Raw genomic sequence first — 25,353 nt, 5'->3', positions numbered from 1 at the left:
TATTAATGGACAGATTCTGCATATTCCATCATTGGGTAATAAATGCCAAGTGCCACTGTCTTCTGCATATCTATTTTAAGTTGCTGTGTCATGATTAATTGGCTACCTTGTGATATGACTGAGAGCTTGCTCGAGATTTGCTGAGTGTTTCCTATCCTCATCGGTTTTATTCCATTACAACAAAATCAGTGATAAAATGACAAAACAGGCATTTATAATGGCCAGTATTCTCCAATAGATGCAATAAGTAAGGTGAGTGTACAAAATACTACTTACAACTTAAAATATGAAACAGAATTAGCATTACATTAATAAAACTGATGATGAACCTGAAACTCTTTCTGATTTTTTTTTACTCTGAACTAAAAATTCTCACTCGTCATGGATGAGCAGAAGAGCATATTTTTCAAGCCCTGAATATTAGTAATATTCTATTATAAAAAATAAAAAGTCAGCATTAAAATCATGATCAAATTTCCCTTAGCATACCAATTGGTGACATAGAATGCTGATTCCAATCATATGCTTATTTAACTAATGCATTTTCCATTCCAGTCATTGTTAAGCTCCAAATTTGAGAAAATTTACATAATTATTATTGTTATTTGACACTCTAGGGAGTCCAAAGACTCATCGAGGGAGAGTGTGCCAACAGCATCGAACGATTGATCCCCTTCCAAATTAATAACATGATGTAAAATTTCTCACATCTGGAGTTGTTATCTGCCTTTTTTGAATACATTTTTGCTTGCACAAACTAACTGCCCTTGTAAATAATTCTTTGAATAAAAAAAATTTGATGTTTGGATGGATGAAAATATTAATATATTTATTATAAATGTTAGCTTGGAACATATTAAGCAGGGGTCCCCTGTATTGCATTTGTTTAACTCAAGAAAATGTGATTTAACAGTATACTTTTCTCAAATTTTGTTAATTTGCTTCTAATCACACTACACAGCACTGAAATTTGTCTAAATTTATTAACTTGTTATTAAGTTTAATGGAATGAGTATGACACAGAGAAACAATAAAATACAAATTTATTGGATTCGATGTTTCTTCTCTGTCGCAGAGACATCATCAGGGATACTGTAAAAAACAGACTACTTCAAATGAAACAGGAGAGTGCTTCATTTGTAGTCTGCTGTAAGATCAAGGCCATTAAGACAAAATATACAATTGGTTGCCTGTAGGCCAGGGGATTCCAGGAATGATCTGGAAGACATGCATCAGCTAATTAGTACAATGAGTGCAAGTCGAGTGATTATTATGGGGGACTTCAACTATGGAGATATATACTGGAAGGAAGAAAGATCACATGGCAGGAAGGAAATTGAATTGGAATTTATACACCTACTAAGAGATAATTGCTTGAGGCAGCATGTGATGGAGGGGGACTAGGGGGTGTTAGAGCATTGGACCTGGTCAGAGGATCGGAATTTAATATTGCTTCCTCTTCCGCTAGAGGAAGCAGTATTAAATTGTATACCTAAAGTAAAGAGAGTTATCAGGTAGGAGTTAGATGGATAAGTAATATCATTAAGTATGAGCTGCAGAAGAATAAAATGCTGTGGAGAGTATATAAGGAGAAACGTGACCAGCAAGTTCATGAACAGTACAAAGGCCAAGCAAGAATGGTGACCAGTATGGTAAGGAAGGCAAAATCAAATTATGAGAAGAAACTAGCTGAGCAGGCCAAGAGAAATCCCAAAGTGTTCTTTTGCTATGTGCAAATAAGAGGCTGAATGACTATGAAAGAATAACCTTAATATAAGTGCTGATGGTCATGAGGTGACAGAAGCAGATAAAATAGTTGAGTTACTGAGTGACCACTTTGCAAGGGTATGTCATCCAAATGAGGTTAATACTGTGATATATGTGACAGAGACTAATGTGGGAACAGAAGTGGATGAATTGGAGGTTCTTAGGATATTACAGAATCTCAACGTATATACAACTGTGATTAGATGGGATGTCAGCTTGCATTTTGTGGGAATGGAAATGTGCAAAGGAATTGGCAATGACTTGGCTCTTTAATTTAAGCCTCAGCTTTGGTAGAGTTCCATGGGAATGGTAAGAGGGCAAAATAATTCTCTTGCATAAAGAAGGCTTTAAGACTGTAGTGGCAAATTATAGACCAATCAGTATTGCAGGAGTGGTAGTAAATATGCTGGAAAAATTGAGAATTCAAGAATGCATGGATAAGAATATGATACTCTATGATGGGGTAACATGGCTTTGTGAAGGGTTGATTTATTTAGTAAAAAGAGTTGAGGCAAAAACAGGTGACTAGTTATTATTATTACCCTAAGATCCCATGGAGTTAGAAACTCTTCTAGGAAGTCCTTTGTCATACATACAGCTCATCATACCATGCCTTAAAGCAGGGGTGAATGCTGGTCTTGAAATTCACGCTTGCTCTTGTTATCATTCAGGGAGTGAGAAGTGTTATTGAAGTCTGATTAGTGGAATAATGAATTACTGACCATTTAAAACTCTATATATAGTTATCAAATTTATAAATAATAAATAAATTATAAATTTCTAAATATTTAGAAATTTATGTACATTTAATCATACAAATACAACATTTATTTTACAAATGATATTCTATCTTTTTCAATTTAGCTACTTGAATACAAATTCTACCTTACAGTTCTTCTTTATGAACTGGTCAATAACATCGTCATAAAAAGTTGGTTGTAACTTAATTTTCCCAAGAACACGGACATTTGTAAAGGCTGACTGAAGCTCACTGGCTAGAGCTACTTTGACTGTGTATGGCCTGTGTTTAAGACGACATGAAGGGAGCGGAAATGGCTATGCACGCGCATGAAATCACAGTGCTGCTGTGAGGACTTGGAAGTTCTTACAACCGAGCAACCCAAGGTAGCTTTGACAAGACGAGCAAGCATCGGCCTTCGATACACAACACAAAGCTCAATTATTGCTGCACAAGCTTAAGATGTCTTCTCTCTACAAAAATAAAAGCCTAAATGGAATGCTTATAATTCATGCATTTATTAACAAATAAATATTACTTCATTCTCAATTAATGCGCTTGCGCAGCAAGCATGGAGAATTTGCCCCTGCCTTAAAACACTCAAATTCTCTGCAGACACCACACTCTCAGGCAATGCATTCCAATCATTCACAACTCTATGTGCAAAAAAACCTGCTTCTCACCCCTTTTTTCATTAATTTTTCATTAATAGTGACCTTACTCACTAGTTGGTGTGCTGCAAGGTTCAGTGCTGTTTAATTTGAACATAAAGGATATAGGAAATAACCTGAAAGGAAATAGTCTGTTATTTGCTGATGATGCAAAATTCGGTAGATTAATAGTGAATTAAGGCGATGTGGAGCGCTTGCAGGATGATTTAAATAGGATGTCAGTATGGGCAAAAGGTAATGGGTGTCAGTTTAATGAGAAGAAATGTAAAGTTATGCATTTCAGGATAAATAGATCACAAGATGTGTACCACATTGATGGAACTGTATTCTAGGAAATAGATGAAGCCAGGGATTTAGAGTTGGTGGTAGATAGAGAATTAAAGTTCAGGAGGCACATTGTTAAAGTAGCCAGGGTAGCTTACAGGATTACTTGGGTATTGAAGAACATACTAACCGGGAAATAAGGAAGTTATCGATTACTCTACGAGGCCTTGATACATCGACGTCCGGATTACTGTGCTGGGTCTGGTTTCTTGGGAATGAGGAAGTAGTAGAGAGGATTCAGAGGCAAGCGACCAAGATGGTGAGTGGTCTGTGGAATGCTCTGGATGGATTGAGGGTGCATTGAGTGTGGACTGCAGAAGTTGGTTGATAGGCAAATAAGAGTTGATATGAAAGAAACATTTAAGTTAAAGGGTTTAATAGGATTGATGTAGGGAAAATGTTTCAGCACCTGGTAGAGGGGGATGAACAAGACATCATACTTGATTGAGTAAAAGTGTAGTTAGTAAAGGCATGAAGACTAGATTTTTTATGTGGAGAATTGTGAATGAATAGAATTGTTACCAGAGTCTGTTGTTAGTGCTTTATCTGTTAATGGGTTCAAGGAGAGGCATGATAAAGTGTGTGGATAGTTTGAGTCTCCTGTGATGAATCTTCATACTCCATGGAGTAGAATAATAATAATATACCTGCATTCGTAACTAACAGCAAGATGTCAAAAATTTCAGATCACAAATTTAAGGGATGTGTATATTTGTTAGACTTCAAATTAGGAAAGTATTCATCATACACCTACTGGCCACTGAATTAGAAACTTTTATTTAATATTCTGTTGCACCTCCTTTAGCCCAAATTACAATATATTAATTTGGGTTCAAATCTGGGCTTTGTGGTGGCCAGGGAAGATGGTGCAAGTGGCTGTTATGCTTGCTAAACCACTGCTGAACAATTTTTGCATGATGGACAGTTGCATTGCATTGTCATCCATGAAATAACCATTGCCTGCTGGACAAAAAGTCAGCACATTGCAGGATGGACTTGATCAGTAACAATGTTCAGATATTCCTTAGAGGACATCCGACCTTCCAGAAACATCAGGGAACCCGTTTCCAGCAGAACATGCTCCACTCCATGACACCACTTCCAGAATCTGAGTTAGCAAAGCTGAGTTCATTGCTTCAGCTCCTGCAAAACTCTCTGCTTACTGTCAGTACAGAACAAGGTGTATTGTGACTTGTTGGACATGACTTTTTTTGTCTTCCACTGTCCAGTCACGGTGTTCCTGACACCACTGTAGATGAACTTTCCAGTTCTTTGTAGAAATCAGTGGTTTCCATATAGGCATGAGAATGCCAGTACTAATCCTCTTCGATTCCCTGTGTATAGTTCAGTGAGATATTGGCCAGGATCAGCCTACATTAACTGCTTCAGTCAATTGCTGCACACAGGAAATTCTGTTTGTCCATACAAGCTTTCTCAGACAACGGCAATCTCTTTCCTGATAACTGTCTTACAACCACAGTTACACTTCTTAAACAAGCAATGTGGGTTATCTTTCCACTGATTAAACACCCAGGATATCTCACCTTTTGAGAAACCAGTCAGTTCTGCTATTTCAAAATTGTGGCTCCAGCCAGACTGGCACCCACTATAAGTATTTTATCGAACTCCAAAAGATTATTTGTATTTTTCCCATTGCGATCAATGCTATAGATGATTACTGATCAGCAGCATTCTTAAATAGTTGTCAAGAACAGGTGGTGGTGACACACTTGATGAAGTGTTTTGCATATATGCTGTATAAATGATTTTTACATACATCTGCATAAAGATTTCTAATTCAGTAGTCGGTATATGCATTTTGCACAACAAAACTGAATAGTATAAAAAACTGGTTGAGCACCATGAGATGTGGGCCATGATATTAGTGAAGATTCACTTCCTTCTGGTCTCATTATCCAGTCTTCTGGATAATGAGACCAGGTTAGGCAAGGTATGATTTTTTTTTTTCTTTTCATTCATTCCTCTTTGCTGCTGAACTTTGAAACACCTATCTTCCTACCTGTCTCTCCATCCTAATTATGTGTATCACAAAAAGTATAATCTGCAGGTCTATGGGATATGGGAACATATATTGGGAGGAGGAATGGTCACATGCAGGGAAGAAATGGAATTTATACAGCTGTTAAGTGATAATTACCTGGAGCATAGTGTGATAGAGGGGACACAATGTTCAAGAGTGCTGGATCAAATCATAGCATTAGAGAACTTAACATTAATCTAGTGAAGGCAGCTATTTTGCCTTTGTTTGGAGAAAGCGATGATGTAGCTTGACATGGGAGATTGCCAGACATGCAAAGAAGGATATTGGAATTACAAAGCAAGCAATTATGACAAGCTGAGGAGTCAGCTTTCAGCATTGTCATGCCATAAGAATTTGGAAGGGAGAGATGCTTGTGGTGCATGGGAGATGGTCAAGGGGTGTTTGAAAAAAGCATTGAAAAATAGTTATTGAAAAAAAGCATTATTAGACTGTATACCAAGAGTCAGAAGGACAAATCAGGTAGGAGTTAGATGGACGAATAGCTTCATTAAGCAGGAGCATGCCCATAAGCAGTACAAGGCACAGGCAAGACGAGTGATAAGGAAGGCCAAAGCTAATTATGAGGAAAAGCTAGCTGATGAAGCTAAAAGAAATCCTAAGTAGTTTTTTCACAATGTGGCAAGTAAAAGGAGGAATGACCATGGAAAAATGACTTTAAAAAGTACTGATGGTAGGGTGGTAACAGAACCAAACCAAATAGTTTAATTACTAATTGAACATTTTGCAGGAGTGTACCATCAAGGTGGGGACGTTGCAATGCCAGATGTGACATTGACTATTGGGAGAATAGAGATTGAAGAAATGGAGGTAGATAATGAAACTTATTTGTGTCTGTGTTCCCACAGAAAGATTTCCTAAGGAAAAAAGTAGAGGAATTTTTCGAGTCACTAGAGCAGGCAGCTGATTTAAAGAAAATGGAAAAAGTGATACTTGTTTAAGTACCACTTTTTCCATTTTCCAGTAAGTACAGCAGAGTTGGAAGTGAATCCTATCAGGCATATTGAAATGTTTTGTAAAAATTTGGAGAAAAGGGCAAGTCTAATAATAATGGTAAGTATCTGTAGAATATTTGCTCAGCATATGGACTAGTCATCACTAACACCATATTCCAACATAAAGATGTACACATGTGGAGAGAAGACACAAGAAATAAGAAAAGCCTCATTGCTGTGTTATATCTTCATGCAACTCAGGATGCAAGACTGTACAGAGGATTTGAAATTGGAAGTGACCATCACTTAGTTTTAAGCAGGATAAAACTGAACCACACATTGAAAAGTACAATATGCAAAAGGTTTTATTATTATTATTATTATTATTATTATTATTATTATTATTATGTGATGCCTCCAGGGAGTTCAAAGACTCATCGAGGGAGGGCACCTACTCTACAGCTCCCCATCTCCACAATCACAAACATCCATGCCCACAGCAGATTTGAACCTGCGGCCTTTTGGCTGAAGAGTGAAAATGCTTAACACTTGACCAACCAGGCCAGTTTTAAAAAGAATTAAAGTTGAGAAGCTTGTACTTTAGCTCCCAAAAACCCTATGGGAGTGACCATATGGAATCCAAGTGATGTTAAATGTGAATAAATAACTAAATAAGCTTGTACAGATAAACTGTAGACCCAGTTTATCTTAACATTATTCATCATCATCATCATCATCATCATCAAATTCCTGCCATGTACCCTCAAGGGGTGTACAGGATATGACAGTACTACATGAAAAAATTACATCATTACTAACTTCCTATCTACAATTTTCCTCCAAATCAGTCTGTTACTTGTCAAGACTCCAACATTATCAGATCTTATATTTCTATCGTCTAAGGCACTTTGTACCGTATCAATCCACCTATATCTTGGTCTTCCTCTGGGTCGTTTTCCTGCCAACCTGGCAGAGAACACTTGTTTTGCTAATCTTTCCTCTCCCATTCTATTTAAGTGACCCTACCATCTGAGATTAGCTCTGCTAACGCATTCCTGGATGCTGACAATGTCAAGTTCTTTCCTAATATCCTCATTTTTAATATGATATTGCCATTGATGCCATCTGTTCACGCCTCTAATCTTTCTCAGGACTCTCATATCTGCGGTCTCTAGTCTTTGGTCAAGTGTTTTACTTCTGACCCAGCTCTCAGATCCATAAGTTAAAATTGGTTTGAACACAGTCTTGTATACAGCTAATTTAGTGTTCCGACTAATTTCTTTCTTATTCCATATGAATTTATTCAATTGACTTCCCACGATACCAGCTTTGCTGATTCTGTTGTCTATTTCTATATTTAGTTTACCATCTTCAGTAAAAATTGTGCCTAAGTAGCTGAAATGTTTTACTTGTTCCACAGGTTCTCCATTCACAACACAGTTGACATTTTCAATGATTCTGCCTATTTTCATTGTCTTTGTCTTTTTATTGCTGACCTTCATACCATATCTATTACAACAGCTATTCAATTTAGTCAGAGAATCTTGCAGACTTGTAGCGGATTTATTTAGAAGTATAACATCATCCGCATAAAGCAAAGAGCTGACATTAACATCTCCAATTTTGATATCAGGTTTAATACCACATTCCTTCATAATGTGATCCATATAGATAATGAATAACAGAGGGTATAATGTACATCTTGTCTCACGCCAGATTTAACATTAAACCATCTTCCTGTACTTCCTTCAATTCTAACTGCTGACTCACAACTCAAATAAAGACTAAGTATTGCTTGATATAATGCCCCATTGACACCATATAACTGCAGCGTATTGAATAGCTTCTCTCTTGGCACCTTGTCATATGCCTTTTCCAAATCGACAAAACTTAAATACAGATCTTTGTTATATTCCCATGCTTTCTTGGCTATTTGTCGTAAAGTGAAGATCTGATCCTGACAGCCTCTATTTGGCCTGAATCCAGCTTGTTCTTCACCAAGCTTTTTTTCCACAATTCTTCTCAACCGTTTCTCAAGTATACTTGCATAGATCTTGCCAGGAACACTCAGTAGGGAAATACCTCTGTAATTCTCACATTCAGTTTTATTTCCCTTTTTATATATGGGTACTATGAGAGCTCTACTCCAATCATCGGGAATTCGTCCCTCTGTCCAGGCTTTCTGAACTATGCAGTGCAGCCACTGTAAGACTCTTATACCACCATACTTCAGCATTTCTGGTCGAATATCATCTACTCCTGCTGCCTTTCCACATTTCAAGCCTTTGATGGCTTTTTCTACTTCAAGTATGGATATGTATTCCTGACTGCATGCCTGGTCAGTGTTTTTTATCACTGTGCTGTCATCACTGCTTTTTTCATTTAGCAGTTTTTCAAAGTAATTACTCCATACTTCAAGGATATCTTTTTCTCCTGTTTTCATTTCACCTTTATCATCTCTAATTCCTTTTACAGCACTCTTTCCTCCATTCCTAAGCTTCTTCAACAACCTCCAGAATATTTTGCCACCTTCTTGATATTTATTTTCTATATTCTTGCCAAAGTCCTCCCATGACTTTTGTTTAGCTAGTTTTACACACTGTTTAGCTTTCTTACATTTGTCTCTGTATTCTGTAAGAGTAAAAGCTGACTTATTTGCCAGGAACTTTTGATTAGCTTTCTTCTTTTCCTTCACTGCCTCTTTAACTTCCTGTGTCCACCAGGGAGTTCTGATTTTTTTATCTTTGCACACAACCTCACCACATGCCTCTCTGGCAGAATCAATCAATGTTTCCTTCAGAGTTTGCCACTGAATCTCCAAGGTTTGATTCCTGTTCTCAAACTCTTTCATTTTCTTTTCAATAATATTTCTGTATTTTAGTCTACAGTTTACATCTGAGAGCTGCTCAACTTTTATTCGCTTTAAAACTTTCTTACATGTTATTCTTTTCAATATGAAATTCAATTTTATCCTGCTTAAGACTAAATAGTGATCACTTCCAATTTCAAATCCTCTGTACACTCTGGTGTCCTGCACCAGGGAGAAAACATCACTATCAACAATAACATAGTCAATGAGACTTTTCTTATTCCTAGCCTCTTCTCTCCATGTGAATTTGTGCACATTTTTATGTTGGAACATGGTGTTAGTAATAACCAGTCCATGTCCTGAGCAGAAATCCAACAGATATTCCAAAATAAAAAAATGATAACATTATTCAAGAAACAATAAAATGGTTTGAAAACAAGAACCAAAAAGAACCAAACCTTGGAGTCTCAGTGGCAAACTGAGGAAAACATTTATTAATTCTGCTAGGGAGGCATGTGGTGAAGTTGTCTGCAAGGATAGAAAAATAAAAGAAGAAAGCTGACCTGGTTCGCCAAGTGGTTAGCATATCCACTCTCCACCCAAAAGGCTGCGGGTTTGAATCATGCTGTGAGCATGGATGTTTGTGATTGTCTGTGAAAATACTAGTGGGCGGTAGATGGCATTGATGTAGATCATAGATTCCCAAAGTGGGCGCTGAAGCCTTCTGTGTGGGGGGGGGGGCTATAGTGGAATCAGAAGCATTTGGGGACGTTCAGGCAGTCTAGGGGTTGGTGGCTCTTTATAGAAGAAATTAATAATATATATTTAAAAATTAATTATTTTTGTGATTTTGCAATTAGATAATCATTTAAAATTTAAATATTGCATTTTAATTCATCTTATGTCCATCTTACACGTAAATTTTTTTATCAATTTTCTGTTTCAATTATTTAATCATTTGAAAATTTACCATGTCAGATAGAAATAGATGTCAAATTTCTATGTCAATGAGAAAATAGAGCATGTATATATGTGTGTATAATAGGTTATGTTTACAGTAGCAAATATGTTCGTTATATTTCATTTCAAAATATATATAAAATACATAAAACCACTTTTCTAATTGATTTGTACAAAAAATAAACCCAATTTTATATAATTTAATATTACGAGTAAAAATAATAATGGCAAGAAAGAAATAAAATTGTAAATTTTAGTTAGCCTAGTTAGTACTAACTTATATTGCTAACTAGAGGGAAAAAACAAAGCAAATATTATTCGAAACTTATTATACTGTTTTCTGTGGTTATGTTTTGTAGGTTTGTTGTTTATATCTTGTGTAATTATTTTATTTATTAATTATTATTTATAATTATTTGGACAATGTCGTGATCGGACGAACAAAATGCGCTTGCATGCAAAATAAAAAATTGAACGTGATACAGGATATTTAAACTTCTATTTTTTATATACTTAAAAAATTTATTCATTTTTTGCTATTGTAAAAATTGATCATGCCATACAATTCACTCAATTCAGCGTGTTTTGACAGGAATATGGGTGCTTGCAGTGACTTATTCAAAGCACGAGTACGATGGTATCGCAAACAAGTCAATGCATGCAATACGTGTGTAGAGACTTAAGTGCTGTGAGGACATCATGTTGGAGGCTTAATGGATTTTTTACAACACTCAAAAAGAATTAAAATAGAATTTAATACTTCCTATATTTCGTCCTAGTCACTAGGACATCTACGGGGATTACAAAAACAATTAATGTAACATATACACAAATAACAAACAATACTAAGCCCAGCCACGTGGGTGACACTAAAGTCCTATCTAGGTAGAGCGCCCTCTAAGGGCAGTAGTAGGTGGCCTGGAATGTAAGGTGGGAACTCTGGTGATGAGTGTTTCCCAAATCTTCGGAAGCTTAATGCAACCGTATTTATTGAGATTTGGTTGGTTTTTGAGAGCTGCTGCTGCTTCTAAGAAAAGTCTCTCTTTCTTGAATTTGCTGTGGTGGAGCATGGTGGTTTTCTTCCATGATACCCTGTGGGTGGTGTCCAAAACATGGTCAGCCAAGCCTGAATGGCCATAGTTGTGTTTGAAGATGTAAGACTTGTGTTCCTCTAGACGGATGGATGCTGATCTGCCTGTCTGTCCAAAGTATGCCAGCTTACAGGAACAGGGTACTTTGTAAACTCCAGGCAGAGAGAGAGGAGGGAGCTGATCTTTGGTAGAACGGATAAGGGTAGCAAGTTTGCGGTGGGGCTTATATGCTGTGTGTAGGTTGTACTGTTTTAGTATCTTGGCTATTTTTTCGGATGTGCCACGGATGTAGGGTATGGTGATGGCATTTTTAAAATCTTGTTGACGAGAAGGACGGGGAATGGGGGAGGAGTTGATTATTTTTTTGATACTGTGATCACTGTAGCCATTGGAGAGGAAAGTGCTGTGTATGTGGTTAAGCTCAGTAGTGAGGGCAGTTCCACTGGAACAAAGATTGTGGGCTCTCTTGGTAAGAGTTTTAATAATGCCATATTGTTGAGAGGGGTGGTGGTGGGAGAGTTTGTGAATGTATCTGCCTGTGTGTGTGGGTTTTCTGTATGCGGTGAAGGTAAGTGTATCATTAGGCAGGTGTGTGACTAAGGTGTCTAAGAAAGGTAAACAATTGTTCTTTTCCTTTTCCATAGTGAACTGGATTCTTGGATGTAGACTATTGAGATGACTGAGGAAGGAGTCTAATGTGTCTGGGCCATGAGGCCAAATAGAGAACACATCATCTACATATCTTAGCCAGATAGAAGGTTTGAGTGGGGCTGAGTCTATGGCTCGTTTTTCGAAATCTTCCATATAGAAATTGGCAAGGGGGGGTGAGAGGGGGGAACCCATGGCAATTCCCTCTATCTGCTTGTAGATTTTTTTGTTCCAAGAGAAATACCCAGAGTTAATGGCAAAGGAAAAGAGATCTAAGATGTCAGAGGGAAAAACGTTTTCTAAGAGAGATAAGATGTCAATTAAGGGAATATTGGTAAACAAAGAGGAGATATCAAAGCTTACCAATATGTCTGTCTTATTCAAGGTTAAATTTTCTGTGAGGGCTTTAAAGTGGGTCGAGTTTTTTATATAGGAAGGGGACCTTCCGGTGAGGGGGATCAGAGAGTTGGCCAGCTGTTTAGATAGTCTATAGCAAGGTGCATTGGTGGCATCTACTATAGGCCTGAGTGGGGAATTGGGTTTGTGGATTTTTGGTAAACCGTATATTCGGGGGGGGGGGGGAAGGTTTAAGTTTTTTCGTGACATCAGGGGGCCAGGAAGATACTTTTTTGAGTAAGATTTTTAGTTTCTTAACTTGTGTTTTTGTGGGGTCGTGTTCTAGCGGGATGTAGGTAGCGCAATCGCGGAGGATAATGTTCATTTTATGATTGTATTCACTTCTTCATCGTAATATTTCGTCCTATTGACTAGGACGAAATATAGGAAGTATTAAATTCTATTTTAATTCTTTTTGAGTGTTGTAAAAAAATCCATTAACCCTCCAACATTAATTCATGCAAGTCGATTCGGGCTAGATTTCAAATCTATAAATACCAGTGGTTTAGGAATAAATTCCATTATTTTTTGTGTGCTTTGCCAACAATCATCAGTCGAAAGTGTGATAGATAAGTGGAGTCATACAAAGTGTAAATTAAATCTTTTATTTTGTGAATATTTTTGCAAATTTTATTACTTCATTATGTCTGAATATAAGAAGAAATGTCGACAGTATAGTATTGAGTATTTGAAATATGGTTTTATTCAGTCTCCTACGAACCAATTATTACCTATGTGCTTGATTTGCCAAAAAGTGTTTCAAATGAAGCAATGAAGCCTTCTAGGCTACAAGAGCATTTGACTAAAATGCATGCTGACAAAAAGGATAAAGATTTGTCCTATTTTCAAGTACTCGAAGAAAAATATTTTAAACATCTAACTATATCAAAACTTTTTACGTTGTCCACTAAACAAGATAATGACGGATTACAAGCTTCTTATAATATTTCATTATTAATCACAAAAGTGGGAAAACCACACACAATTGGTGAGGAATTAATCTTGCCGGCAGTAAAAGAAGTAATAAACACTGTGCTTCATAAGCCAGCATCAGATATCATCAGGAAAATTCCTTTGAGCAATAATTCAGTGCAAAGAAGAATCGATGAAATGGCTGAAGACGTTGAAAAATCTTTGTGTGATTATTTGAAGACATTCCAATTTTCCATTCAACTCGTTGAATCAACTCTCCTAAATAATGAACTACTACTCTTATCATATGTACGATTCATAAAAGAAGAAAAGGTTTGTCAAGAATTATTATTTGCTAAAAACTTGGAAATGGATACAAAGGGAAAATCTATGTTTAATATCATGAATAAGTTTTTTCAAGAGAAAGACATTCCTATTCGTAATATTTTGTCTGCTGCTACTGATGGTGCTCCAGCAATGACAGGGCACCACAAGGGTTTCATAGCGCATTTGAAACAATCGGTACCAAATGTACTCGCTATACATTCTGTTCTTCATCGTCAACATTTGGTTGCAAAAAATTTAAATGAATGCGTGCACACGTCACTCCATTACGTTATTAGAATAGTCAACAAGATTAGAAGCAATTCATTGAGTGACACATTGTTTAGCCAACTTTGTAGTGAAAACGATGAAGATTTCAATCATTTGCTGCTTCACACAGAAGTTCGCTGGCTTTCAAAAGGTATTTGTCTGAATCGATTTTACAATTTGTTTGATTCAGTACTAGAGTTCCTAGAAAACAGAGACGACGGATTGCGGGCCAACCTGATTACATCCAAAAATGACATCGCTTATTTGACAGACCTCTATAAAATATTTAATGAAGTCAATCTACAACTACAAGGTGATGAATTTAATTGAATTAAAACAAGAAACGTTATTGCCGCTTTTGTAGGGAAACTTCTTCTGTTCAAGCGGAATATGGGCCGAGGGGAATATAGCCACTTTTCAAATTTATCAGCAGTATCTCTCAAAAAGGAAGATTTACTTACATACTGCCAACACTTGGAGGTTCTCCATGCTGATTTCAATGAGCAATTCAAGGATATTCTAAATATGAATATACCAGATTGGGTTCTAGATCCTTTCTCACATGTAAGCACAGCAGGATCATCAAATTTAGAAGTGGAACTCTAAATTTGATGATCCTGATGACTCACAACAAATGAAGAACTAAAAATAAAATTCAAAACTGGATACCAAGAGTTCTGGCTTCAAAAATCAATACCGACACTGTACCCTGGATTATGGGAAATAGTGCAGAAATTTTTAATTGCATTTCCATCTTCTTATTTGGCTGAGCGTGGGTTTAGTGCTGTAGTGAATTTACTATCTAAGAAAAGGAACCAATTGCATATAACTGAGCGTGGCAATTTACGACTGTTTTTAACGAAAGTTGAACTCCGATATTAAGAAACTTTTAAAAATGCACCAGGCTCATCCTTCACATTAATTTATTTTTTCTTTGTATTTTTACTTTGTAAGTTCGAAATAAACCATCTAATACATTTGATGGTGTTTTAATTATTACAATAAAATTCTTACTAATGTAATGCAATCTCTTAATATGTATTCCAAATTTTCATATTTAAACCATTGTATGAAACTTCACATTAATTTGTTATTTTTGCTTTGTATTTTTACTTTATAAGTTAGAAATAAACAATTTTGTAATATATTTGATGGTGTTTTAATTATTACAATAAGATGCTTATTAATGCAATGCAATCTCTTAATTGTATTCCACATTTTCATATTTAAACCATTGTATGAAACTGTGCATAATGTTATTCGAGCATACATTTTACAATCTTTACATATGGGCTACGTTTCACCAAAATCGGTATAGCAATAACTGTGTTCAAGATGAAGCACATAGTGGCCACTTCTTTTTAAAAATTTAATGGCATAAGCAGTAATGTATCATTAGTTGCTATTTACGTCAAAAATATCAACGGCTTGAACGTTGAAAACTGTTATAATCGGGGGGCATTGCAAAATTTATGCCTTGCAAAGTGGGTGGTGGCCCTAAAAAGTTTGGGAACCTATGATGTAGATAATGATGGTAGGTGGGTTCGTTGTAGTTGGTGAATTGAGTGGTGGAGACAGAGTTGTAGAGTAGGTACCCTCCCTCGATGAGTCTTGGGACTCCTTGGAGGTGTCACATAATAATAATAAGCATACCAAAAGCTCTTAGCAAATGATATTTTTCTGTATTCTTTTAGATACTTTAAAAGAATACAGAAAAAATGTAAGAGATCTAAGCTATGTGGGAATGTAGCTTAACAAAAGTCATAGGAAGACTTCAGTAAGAATATAGCAGATAAATATCAGGAAAGTGGCAAAATGTTCTGGAGGCAAGCAATTGAAAAAGCTTAGAAAGGGAGGAAAGAGTTAAGGAATCAAAGATGATAAAGTTAACATGAAAACTAAAGATAAGGATATCCAGTGACAAAACTGTAGTAGAAAATTTTCTAGAGAAATGCAAACAAGAGTACATATCAATACTTGAGGTAAAAAAAAAAAGCCATCAGAAATCTCAAATATAGAGATATAATGCAGTTATACTGCATAATTCAGAGAGCCTGGTCTGAAGGTCAAATTCCAGAAGATTGGAGTAGAGCTCCCATAGTACCCATCTATCTATCTATCTATATATATCTATATATATATATATAAAAAGGGAAATAAAGCTGAATGTGAGAATTACAGAGGAATTTTTCTACTAATTATTCTAGGTAAGGTTTATGTAAGCATACTTGAAAAGAGGCTTGCATAAACCTCTTTAACCTTGCATATCAGGGCCAGATTTTCACTTTATAACAAATAATTGAGAAATCATGGAGATATGATAAGGATCTGTATTTAAGTTTCATAGTTCTGGAAATGGCATATGCCAAGGTACCAAGAGGAAACCTGTTGAAAACACTACAGTTATATAGTGTAAATGGAATATTATATTAAGCAATACATAGTCTCTGTTTAATTGTAATTCATCAGTAGAATTGAAGGAAATATAGGAAGATGATTTAATGTAAAATCAGGTGTAAGGCAAGAATGCACATTATCTTTAATCTTATTGATCATCTATATGGATCACATTATGAAAGAAAGTGGCATTAAACCTGATATTAGAATCGGAGATGTCAAACTTAACTCTTTGCTTTATGCAGATGATGTACTCTTAAACACATCCAGTGCAGGTTTCCAGGATTTTCTAAGTTGTATAAAAGCTGTAACAAATTTGGAATGAAAATCAGCAATAAAAAGAATAAAAGTATAAAAATAGGCAGGAAGAACTTAGAAAACTTCAGCTGCATTTTGAATGGAGAGCCTATAGAACAAGTAAAATATTTCAGCTATTTTAGGCACAGTTTTTAGTGAAGATGGCAAGTTAAATCTGGAAATAAAAAGCAGAATAAGCAAAGCTAGTATGGTGAGGAGTCAGTTCAGTAAATTTATATGGAATAAGAGAAATTAGCCAAAACACTAAACTAGCAGTATACAAGACAGTGTTCAAATCAGTTTTAAGTTAAAGATCAGAGAGTTGGGTTAGAAATAAAGCACTTGATCGAAGATTAGAGACCACAGATATGAGAGTTCTTAGAAAAATTAGGGGCCTGAACAGATGGCATCAATGGCAAAATTTTATTGAATTGAAGACATTAGGAAGGAACTTGACATTGTTTGCATTCAATAATGTGCAAGCAGGACTAATCTTAAATAGGAGATTAATAATAATGTAAAGTTAATCATGTAGTGCTGTCATAATAGCCTGAACACCCCTTGAGAGTATATATATGTGTGTGTGTGTGTCAGGAAATTGATGATAATGATGATGAAATGGAGGTGCTTACAATATTGCAGAACCTCAGTGTGAACACAGCCATGGGATTAGATGGCATATTGAATGTGCAAGGGAATTATCAGCTCCTGTGACAAGCTGTTTAATTTAAACCTTAATTCTGGGAAGGGCCAATAGAGTGGAAAGAGGGTAAAATAGTCCCACTGTATAGAGGAGACTCCAAGTAGTGATTAAGTTGTTAGAGAAATTGATGAAAGGCAGAATTTGGGATTGGGTGGATAAGAATATGATAATCTATAAGGAACAACATGGTTTTGTAAAGGGTAGGTTTTGTCTACCCTTTACAAAATTCTATGTAGAATCTTGTCAAATGCCTTTGTGCAGTCTTGCAGTATCACTGAGTAGCCATTTTCCTTATCCAACTCCATTGTTACTTTTTATAATAAAGTGACAATGGAGTTGGATAAGGAAAATGGCTACTCAGTGATACTGCTAGACTTTGCAAAGGCATTTGACAAGATTCTACATAGAACTTTATTGCATAAACTGGAGCAAAAGTGGATGAATATAAATCTGGTTAATTGGATTAGAGGATGTCTGGTGAACAGATATCAAAGAGTAGTTTATGGAGGAGTTGAGTCCAGGAGAAGGAAAATGACCAGTTGTGTACTACAGGGTTCAGTATTTGGTCCTGTGTTGCTTAATTTGTGTATCAATGATATCAAAAATTTCTCACTTTACAGGGGTTTTTTAGGATCACATTTGGACCACTATGCTCAAATATGGTCACTTGTTCCACTGAGATAAGGAGATTTTTCTTTGCATTACTTCCACCTTAGTTTCACCACCTCTGGGTCTGGCTCCCCCTGACGAAACCTCAATAAAAGTTGAAACCAGTCAGGATAATGACCCTTCCCTTAATGCATAGCATTATACATGTCTGCAAGGAGATGTACTTTGCATTATGGGATACTAACAAATGATCAGAACTTATACTACCTTTACCATGAGTTGCCCCAGTCTTGAAAATACTTCAGGCGCAAACTTTGTTTGCTTACACTTGGATAAAGGACTAAACTAAATGTATAATTGGTATAAGCAAACAAAGTTTGCATATGAGGTCACTTCATGACTGTGCTACTTGTTTATAGGAGGCTAATGACTTCACATCAGTTGCCTTAGTATCCCATAATGCAATGCACATATCTTACGGACATGTATAATGCTGTGCATTATGGAAGGGTCACTACCCAGACCGGTTTCAGTGGGAGCCAGACCCAGAAGTGATACCAAGGTTGAAGTAATCAGAAGTCATATTTCCATATACAAGTAGTCAAAAGGTGTCACACCTTATTGCTAAAATACTCTGGATTAGAGAGAAAGATGTTGATAGATAAATGTCTGCATTACTTGGTATCACTTCTGGGTCTAGCTCCCACTGATGAGATCTCAACTGAAGGTTGAAACCGATCTGGATAGTGACCCTTCCCATAATGCCTAGCATTATATATATCTAAGGATATATGCATTGCATTAAGGTGATACTAAGGCAATTGATGTGAAGCCATTAGCCTCCAATATAAAGAAGTAGCCCAGTAATGAAATGACTTCACGTGCAAACTTTGTTTGCTTACCCTTGGATAATGGATGAAACCAAAAATATAATTTCTTGGCATCTTTAATTTATAGGATAACCAAGCAAAAAAAAAACTTTTAACATTTTTCTATTAGTTGTTTTCTGCAAATATTGCATTTGTGGTGATCTTCTGGATCTAAAACCTTGTTCACCATTTAATAGTACAGATTCATTTATAATTTCTTGAATAAGTTTTGTACAGATGTTCAAAGTGGTTGGCAATAGATTAATCCTTCTATGATTATTTGAATCTGTTTTATCTTCCTTTTTTTTTTTTTAAAAAAAGAAGTCTCTATTTTTTTTTGTTCAGCTGGTATTTTTTGTATATTTAAATTTTTTTTTAATTTTATTATTTATATTATATTATAATATTATTTCTCTTCCTCAACATTTTAACTACTCATTCTGTATTCTGCCTATCCAGTTTTTTGCTTTTAATTTTTCTTAATTTTATATATTTACTTATTTTTATATTTACTGAGGACTAGTATTTTTTTTTCTCAGGACTGGTACTAAGCTGCAGATTACTCTTTGGGAAATGCTGTAAACAGTTCATTGCCTCTAATACCACAAGTTTCTACCTGAAATGAAAAACATCATGACTTTGAAAATAGCTATCTGCTAGTAGGAACTTATGCACTAGCAAAAGCCAAATATATGGGCATTCTGGTGTTCAAGTGTTGATTGCAAGTTCACGGAGCTCCTATTATTTTAAATGAAAAGGCATAAAGTTCCATTTCAAAATAAAGCTGGATGTTTTCATAAAGATCATAAGATGTCATAAGAAATTACATAAATTTGGTTTACAGAATAGATATAATTATTTATTATGACACAAAAAAAAAAAAATGACAAATTCCAGAAACTTTTGGACCATCCTTAATAAAATACTTAACACAGTGGTTATTTGTGAAAATTAAACGATAAAAAGAAAAGTTGGAAACAGTTAATTTCAGAATAAACTGATATTAATATCACATATTAATAGTTCTAAATATTTCCTTTTAATTTATACAAAGTCTGAAGATATCTTAAAAAAATGAATGTATCAATCCTGTAATTAGCATTTATATATATATATATATATATTATTTACTGACTGAATTCCGAGAATTAGAAAAACAAATTAATTTAATCTAACACACATGTTTCATCGGAATGTCGACTTCTTCAAGCATGAGAACATTAAAAGCAAACACAAAAAACACTATAAAGAAACATTGTACACTACAATAACAGACTATGAACTGAAATTAAGTTTGAACTGAAGCTACAGTCCAGGCTAAAGTTCTATTGTTAAGCATATGCGAGCGTGTGAGTTCATGAGAGTGCCAGTATCTCATGGCAGAGCTATGTGTGTCTAGCAAACTATAATGTGAGAAGAGTCTAGGATAATTTCTTTGGATTCAACTATGCGGCATTCTACTTCATCATGGCATATATGAATGTTTGATGTTGTAATTGCAGTCTATTTCATGTTGGCGGCCTTCATTATTTGTGTTCACTGAGAACAGGACATGGCTTGAGAGTGGTGCTTGCTCTGGTTCTACTATAAGCAATGTCTCTCTGATGTTCTTCGAGACGCAGGAGGATGGACTTCTCAGTTTGGCCATAATATGGCTTCCCACAGTCACATATGATTTTGTATACACCTGAAAACTGAAGATGGTTGTGAGCCTGTTTTGGTTGGCTTAGAATTGACCTGAGTTTAGGAAGAGTGGAAAAGCACATTTTTATATTAAATTTTTTCAAAATTCTTCTTAGTTTCCAGGAGAGCAAGCTGATGTAAGGTAAAGAGATGTAACCCTTGGGGTTGTCCTGTGTCTCTGTGTTGTTTTGAGGATGGTGGTATAGTTATTTATTGATGGTTTTTGAAGAGTAGCCATTATTTGTGAAGGTTCTTTTGAGATGTTGTAGTTCAATTTTCAGCTCCTCCACATCCGACAATACAGACCTGGCACGATGAGTCAGAGTGGAAATGATACCTAACTTCTGTGCTAGATAGTGGTATGAGGATGCATGCAGGTATCTATCCGTGTGTGTGTGTTGATTTTCCAGAGTTTCCAGGTGTATATAAAATCATATGTGACTGTGGGAAGCCATATTATGGCCAAACTGAGAAGTCTATCTCCTGCTTCTCGAAGAACATCAGAGAGACATCGCTTATAGTAGAACCAGAGCAAGCGCCGTCTCAAGCCATGTCCTGTTCTCAGTGAACACAAATAACGAAGGCCACTAACATGAAATAGACTGGATACAACATCAAACATTCGTATATGCACGATGAAGTAGAATGCCACATAGTTGAATCCAAAGAAATTATCCTAGACTCTTCTCACATAAACAGTAACCTTTCATAGTTTGCTAGACTCAAATAGCTCTGCCATCAGATACTGGCACACTCATGAAGTCACACGCTCGCATATGCCTAACAATAGAACTTTAGCCTGGACTGTAGCTTCAGTTCAAACTTAATTTCAGTTTATAGTCTGTTATTGTAGTGTACAATGTTTCTTTACGGTGTTTTTTGTGTTTGCTTTTAATGTTCTCACGCCTGAAGAAGTCAACATTCCGACGAAACATGTTGTGTGTTAGATTGAATTAATATATTTTTCTAATTCTTTGAATTCAATCAGTAACGAATATGAACATATCTACATACCAAGTCAATATAGCTGATAATCATATATATATATATATATATATATATATATATATATCTTTCCATTAATTGAAAATATTCTTAAAATAGTTTAACCGTTACAGGTAACAAGTGATTTGTCTACAATTGCTGATGCCTTAGGATGTCAGGAGAGTCAGCTGCAGCAGGTAGCCAATAGTTTTTTAGACTGCTTGTATGAAATTGCATCATCTCTACTTCAAACTCCTAAGTCATTTCTGGTATCAGATAGTAGTCATTATCATCTCTGGAAGCTTAATCATGATAATTTTCCTAGTGGAAATGACCAATGCATGTGTAAGAAATTATATGCTAAAGACATTCACCATGGCCAGTGGAACTTTTTAGGTCAAGTACAAGTGCTGCCAGATGTAAATACAATGCCAAGAGATCAAGTAATGATTTCAACAGCAAATCAAAATCTTATAGTTGATGAAGGATCAGCTCGATTAAGTGCCTACAAAGTTGCCTTTGAAACTGCTTCATTGTTACTAAGAACTGCCATATGCATTATAGACAAAAATTAATTAGTGTCACTCTGATGTTATCCAGTGATAATTTATCCTGAATGTAAATCAACAAAATAAGAAATAGAATTATTTAGTCATGTCGATTAAGTACACAGTACACTTAACATGTGTTTATCATTATTATTCATTTGTCAAAAAAAAAAGGTTTTAAAAAACTATTTATTTACTAGATAAATGTGGCTAACTTTCACTATAGAAAAATAGAACAAATGCCATTTCAAGTTATAGTTATATAACTATAATTATTTTCAGCGAATCTCAGTTCTTTACTATTAGCAGGTGATATCTATAAAATAATTCTTTCTTTTAAGTTTACATGGTGATCAGCATTCATGGTTATGAATTTAGGGAAACACAACACACATGTTAAAATCATCATCATCATCATCATGCATATCAAGGATTTAGGCCTAGCATGGCCTGTTCCAGCCTTAGAAGTCATCGTTTAAGAGGACGTCCTGGTTTTCTTTTTCCTAATGGCTTGTATTTTAAGGCTTGTTTTGGTAATCTTTCTGTTTTAATTCTTTGAACGTGTTCCATCCATTTATGTTTATATTTTTTAATTTTTTCTATTACTGGTTCTTGGTTTAATTCTTTCATAATTTCTTCATTTCTTTTGTGATCAAATAGGGTATACTTTGCAGTTTTTCTCATAAACTTCTGTTGTTAATCTTTGTCTTTTTGTTTTATTGTCCAGATTTCGCTTCCATACATTAAGACTGGTAGGGTTAATGTATCGTATACTTTTAGTCTGGTTTGTTTTTGAACTAGGTTTTGTTTAAATATAGAGTTAATTACACCTGTTATTTTTAAATATTTTGTAATTTTTACGTTTATATCTTTTTCATTTTCATATGTGATCGTACATCCTAGGTAGTTAAATGAATTCACCTGTTCTAAGATCTTGTTATCTATTACTATTTTAGTTCTTGCTGGATCTTGTCCTTTAAAGGCCATAGTTTTTGATTTTTATGTTGATATTATCATACCTAATCTTTAGATATCTCATTTAGATCTAAAATAGCTTTCTGTAGTTTATCTTCAGAATTTGTAATTATTATTTGGTCGTCGGCAAAGAGGAGAGTGTTTAAGTTTACTGTAGGAGAAAGTTTAATTCCTTGATGTAAATTTTTATTCCATTTTATTATTATTTCATTTAAGTAGATATTAAAAAGAGTTGCTGAGAGGGGACATCCCTGTCGGACCCCTTGGTTTATCTCTCTCGTATGTGATAGCTCGTGATTTAATCTTATTTGTATTTGATTATTTTCATATATACTTGTGATAGCTTTTAGGTTATTATTTGGTATTTGTCTTTCTTTTAATATGTTAAATAATATGTTTCTTTTAACTGTCAAATGCTTTTTCAAAGTTAATAAATGCAATGTGTGTTTCTAAATTGTATTCTCTTCTTTTCTCTATTATTAATTTTAGGCAAAAGGCCAGGTCTATACATGATCGTCCTTTTCTAAATCCATTCTGTACCTCTAGAATAAAGTTTTCAGAATATTTCATTAGTTTGCTATTTAAGATTCTGCTATATATTTTGTAACAGGAATTTAGTATACTGATACCTCTATAATTTTTAGGGTCATCTCTATTACCTTTTAAAGATAGGAATCACAATTGCTTTCTTCCATTCTATTGGGGGGATACCAGTTGAATAAATTTTATTTAAAAATAATAAGAGTCTTTTATTCTAGTTCCTGCATATTTATATAGTTCTGAACCTAGTTTATCTTCTCCAGGTGATTTTCCATTTCTTGTTTCTTTCACTGATTTCTAATTCTTCTTTAGTTATTTCCTTTTCATTTGCATTAATTGTTTGCCAGTTGTCTTTTTTAAAATATTTGTCTGTCCACAATTCTGTGTAGTAATTTAGAAATTCTTCTAATTTCAATTCAGTGTTTCATTTTATGTTTTCTTTGGTATCTGCATTTAAGTGTTTCAAAATTTTATAATAATTACTTTACTTAATATTAGGAAAGTAACATTTGATGTTTCGACTTCTGTATTGAGGTCATCATCAGAAAAATACATATGTATTTTTATGTAGCAAGCTACATACTACTGCACTTTATAAAGGTAAAAGGAATCTAAGCTGTTTATTAATCTTTTATCTAGCCTGACCTCTAGTAGAAAATCAAATCAAGCTACAACCTCAACCAAGGGGAACTCTCTCCGCTGGAAAAAGGTCTGAACTGCACCATTGCACTGAGGTCTGTTAACAAATTAGATTTCATTTATCATATTGAAAGAGGTGTAAGATCCCTCCCTCTAATCTAGCTGACAAAATACAAATGGAAACATCATACATATTAAACACAAATAAAAAACTAAGTTGCCACCTAAACAAAACAGAAAAACTGGCTGTCAAATCCTTAAAAAATAACAAAGACATCATAATCACAAAAGCCGATGAAGGTAATGCTACTGTTGTCTTGAATCAGACAGCATACCTAGATAAAATGAACCATTTGGTATCAGACCATAACACTTACCAAATGGTGAACTACAACCCCACTAAACGCATCAAAAAGAAAACAACAGAATTTAATCCGTGATCACTTGGCCAGAAGAAACAACCAAAAAACTAATACTTCATTATGCCTGCGCTCCCAGAATTTATATTCTGCCAAAAATACACAAAACAAACACTACTACATCCGATAGTTAAAAGAATTGACAGCCTACACCACTTAGCCAAGAAACTAGCGGCCACACTCAAGGAGTTTGTAGGTCATTCCCCCTCCTACATAAAAAATACACATTTTATAAGCAAAATTAAAAATATCATACTCAACAACCAAGATTTATTAATCAGCTTTGACATAACTGTCCTTTTCACCAATGTCCCGATCAGTGATACTATTATTCTCCTACAGATCATGTTTATGCCTGGCATCACGGCCCTCTTTGCCGACATACTCAGCTCTGGGTATTTCGTGTGGCAAAACAATTTTTACCTACAAAAAGAAAGTACGGCCATGGGCTCACCACTTTTCCCCAATAGCTAACTTTTACATGGAAGACTGAGTAGCGAACTCTAAATTCAGCCAACCTAAAACCCAAAGTCTGGCTCAGATATGTCGATAATATTTTAGCCATTTGTTCCCATGGCCATGAAACATTAAATACATTCCTTAGCCACCTGAACAAACAACACAAACGTATCCAATTCACCATTGAAATTGAAAACAACAACTCTCTTCCTTTTCTACACACACACTCATCACACGTCTTCCCTCAGACTGCCTCTCCTTCTCGGCCTACCGCAAACCTACACACACACACACAGGCCAGTACATACACAAAAATTCATACCACC

At 35.2% G+C, this 25,353-nt stretch overlaps 1 protein-coding gene across 1 annotated transcript in view; it reads left to right on the top strand.

Moving 5' to 3' along the window:
• The window catches only part of LOC150101574 (molecular chaperone MKKS-like), a 39,276-nt gene extending 17,178 nt beyond the window's left edge, over positions 1–22,098 (top strand). The window contains exon 4 of the mRNA XM_090400696.1: positions 21,582–22,098. Coding sequence (XP_090256822.1) covers positions 21,582–22,022 — 441 coding nt within the window. The 3' untranslated portion in view covers positions 22,023–22,098. The remainder of the gene's footprint in view (positions 1–21,581) is intronic.
• Positions 22,099–25,353: the final 3,255 nt, after the last annotated feature.

Source organism: Typopeltis vanoorti, chromosome 11 (genome assembly GCF_054136105.1).
Source record: "Typopeltis vanoorti isolate ZY-2024b chromosome 11, IOZ_Tvanoo_1.0, whole genome shotgun sequence".
Classification (NCBI taxonomy): Eukaryota; Metazoa; Arthropoda; class Arachnida; order Uropygi; family Thelyphonidae; genus Typopeltis; species Typopeltis vanoorti.
This window is presented reverse-complemented; position numbering and strand designations above follow the sequence as displayed.